The sequence below is a fragment of the Chanos chanos genome, chromosome 3 (assembly GCF_902362185.1).
Source record: "Chanos chanos chromosome 3, fChaCha1.1, whole genome shotgun sequence".
Lineage (NCBI taxonomy): Eukaryota > Metazoa > Chordata > Actinopteri > Gonorynchiformes > Chanidae > Chanos > Chanos chanos.
The window spans coordinates 4737501-4740000 of NC_044497.1; the positions used below are offsets into that span (position 1 = coordinate 4737501).

A 2500-nucleotide genomic window follows, 5' to 3' on the forward strand; every position below is an offset into this window, starting at 1 on the left:
AGTAAATATATATGCTAGAATAAACTACACCGCCTTTGTCTCAAATCAGAACTTACGGACAGAGCTTGATTGATGGCAAGATCAGATCCAAATGTTTCCACAACAGATAAACAGTCAGACAAACCGACTTTAGACAACCAACTACTGTGGCTGGGACATGTATTCCCGACATCAGACAAAAGGCAAAATCATGTCGTGTTTATCTTTCATAACGTAAATACCCATCAAAATTGTCTGGGTTTGTGTTTTCAATATATGGTGTCTTAATAGACGTCTGTTACAATTATGAGCAAGCAATCATAACTGTATTGCAGTGGGGCACAGTAAAAATAGAGTGAGAGTGAGAAGAAAAATATATTAAAAATTCACATTTAAACGGTCTTTTCTAAAGGCGCTCGGTTAATTGCTGAGATAAGGAAAGAAGTCCGCCACTGAGAGTGTTGTGATTTGACCTCTGTGTGTAAGGTGGATGGATGGTTGGTTGGTTTCAGTACTGTATATGCTTAAACGTATTGCTTGGGGCTCTGCTTCATATGATTTGCGTGGTGTGAGTCAGGAGTTTGCATACTGCCAAACCGTATAATACAGCCTTATTGTCTATACATTACGACACAAAATCGGGACTACGGTCCCGTCTGCATCCTCTCGGTCCGGAATACAGAAAATCGGGCGAACGCGGTTCTTACCTTATTTATACATGTAGACTTTGCATGACTTTGCACTGAACAATACACAAGCAAAGAGAACGTGGTTTTATTTTTAAAGATATATATTGCACAGTATTAACGGATATTAAATAACTATGTTTGATTCAAAAAAATATTGCAGAAGAGGCTCGAGCTGCTGAATGAAGCAGCGCCGAATAAACACATACATAATGAAATAAACGTGTAGGTAGCTAGTCCAGTAATTTATTAATGGGCTCATGTGATAGATAGATAGATAGATAGATAGATAGATAACCCGAGTTTCTGCTCTGATGCAATCCGAGGTAAGCAAAATGAGTTAGTCTTCGTTCACATATTACAAACTCTGATTGGTTTAACTTCTTGTCAATCGAAGCATTCTGGGTGGGAGGTAAATATTTGGGCCAATCGTTAGTGTATATACTCGGCCTGTATGAATGAAAACGAGGAAAGATGGCGTTGAGAGAGCTGTCTTCGCTGGAAAAATCTCTAGGATTAAAAAAGTCAAATAAATACAGCACGCAAGGGGACGGAAAGGTGAATTTATACTTTGATGATATTGAGTTCTCGATTATTTACATCTGAATCGCTTCAGTGGTTAGAGGCACGTAGCTGGGTAGCACATGTCCGAGTCGTGTGCCTTACTGTTATGAGTAGAGTAGCGTGTTAGCTGACCGGCTAAATAAAAAAACTAAAATATTACCCATCGGAATGTTTTAATGAATGAAGACTGGCCATCCTTGTCTGAACCGCCATTAAACTGTGCTTATAGTCAGGTTGTCAGCACAATGAGAATTTGTAACGCAGAGAACGGGTACGTTTAGCCGAATCGTTATCGGATTGTCCGAGTAACCTGCTCAGTTGCTGTCATGCACGTTTAGCTAGCGTGGACCCGTGGCAGGCTCCAAATAGTGGTTTATCTTGATGACTGTCAGAGTTCAGCATCGCTGTGAACAGTCTGGAATTATGACCATCAGAACCGATGGCTCATAAAGACTGGAATCGACACGTTTTCAGTCAACCTGCAAAACGAAAGTTACTTTAGACAGTTTAAACAGCACTAGCGGGTTAGACAGGAACAGTCACCAAGATACTAACTAATGTTCGTGAACTCTGACCAACGTTGTCACTGACCACAATGAAAATTTCAGTTTGATTCACGACATGACATCTTATTTAATTAATTCATTTATATAACAGAATAAATGATTCGGATTTAACAAAATTTTATATGTCTTTGATGTTACATATTGCTCTTCCTAACTGAAATATCCTCCCTAGTAAGTGTACAGCATTGAAAAGAGGCACGTGGCTGAGAGAGAAAAAACGAGCCTTGGTTAATTTTCAAATGTCAAATCACCCATTATGCAAACTCTCCAAAACATGGTTTAGCATTGACAGCCCAACAAAAGCATCCCAGTCATTCTGCCTGTCTCCACAGCATAAAAAAAAAAACCCAGCATGACCAGTCCCTCCAAAGACTGGTCACAGAATTTACAGGTGATAAATTATGTATATATTAAAAAAAAATCATACTGTGGACTACATCTTTTAGATATGACCACATAGCCCAGGGGTAGTAGACTAAGTTTCTTTTTAAACCAGTGGAACGTTTTGTTGCCAGTGTAGTGAGTGTCTTAGAGCACCTTCTCCTTCATCCGAAGACGCCTCGTTCTCATCTGGTTCCTCCTCCCCTCTCTTACAGGTCCCTGTCCTTCAGAACAGCAAAGGGCCGGCGCTGGTCGGCCTGGTTACCATCGCGGGCCACCTGGTGCGGGAGGCTAAGAGTCCGGAGCTGCTGGGGAGGACGGCGG

General features: G+C 40.9%; 1 protein-coding gene across 2 annotated transcripts in view; it reads left to right on the top strand.

Annotated features, from left to right (window-relative positions):
- Nucleotides 1–1139: 1139 nt before the first annotated feature.
- The window catches only part of eef1e1 (eukaryotic translation elongation factor 1 epsilon 1), a 5753-nt gene continuing 4392 nt past the window's right edge, over nt 1140–2500 (top strand). For both annotated transcript variants that reach the window (XM_030769941.1, XM_030769940.1), the window contains exons 1-2: nt 1140–1223; nt 2392–2500. The exon at nt 2392–2500 is cut by the window's right edge and continues 89 nt beyond it. In XM_030769941.1, the coding sequence (XP_030625801.1) occupies nt 1140–1223; nt 2392–2500 (193 nt within the window). The remainder of the gene's footprint in view (nt 1224–2391) is intronic.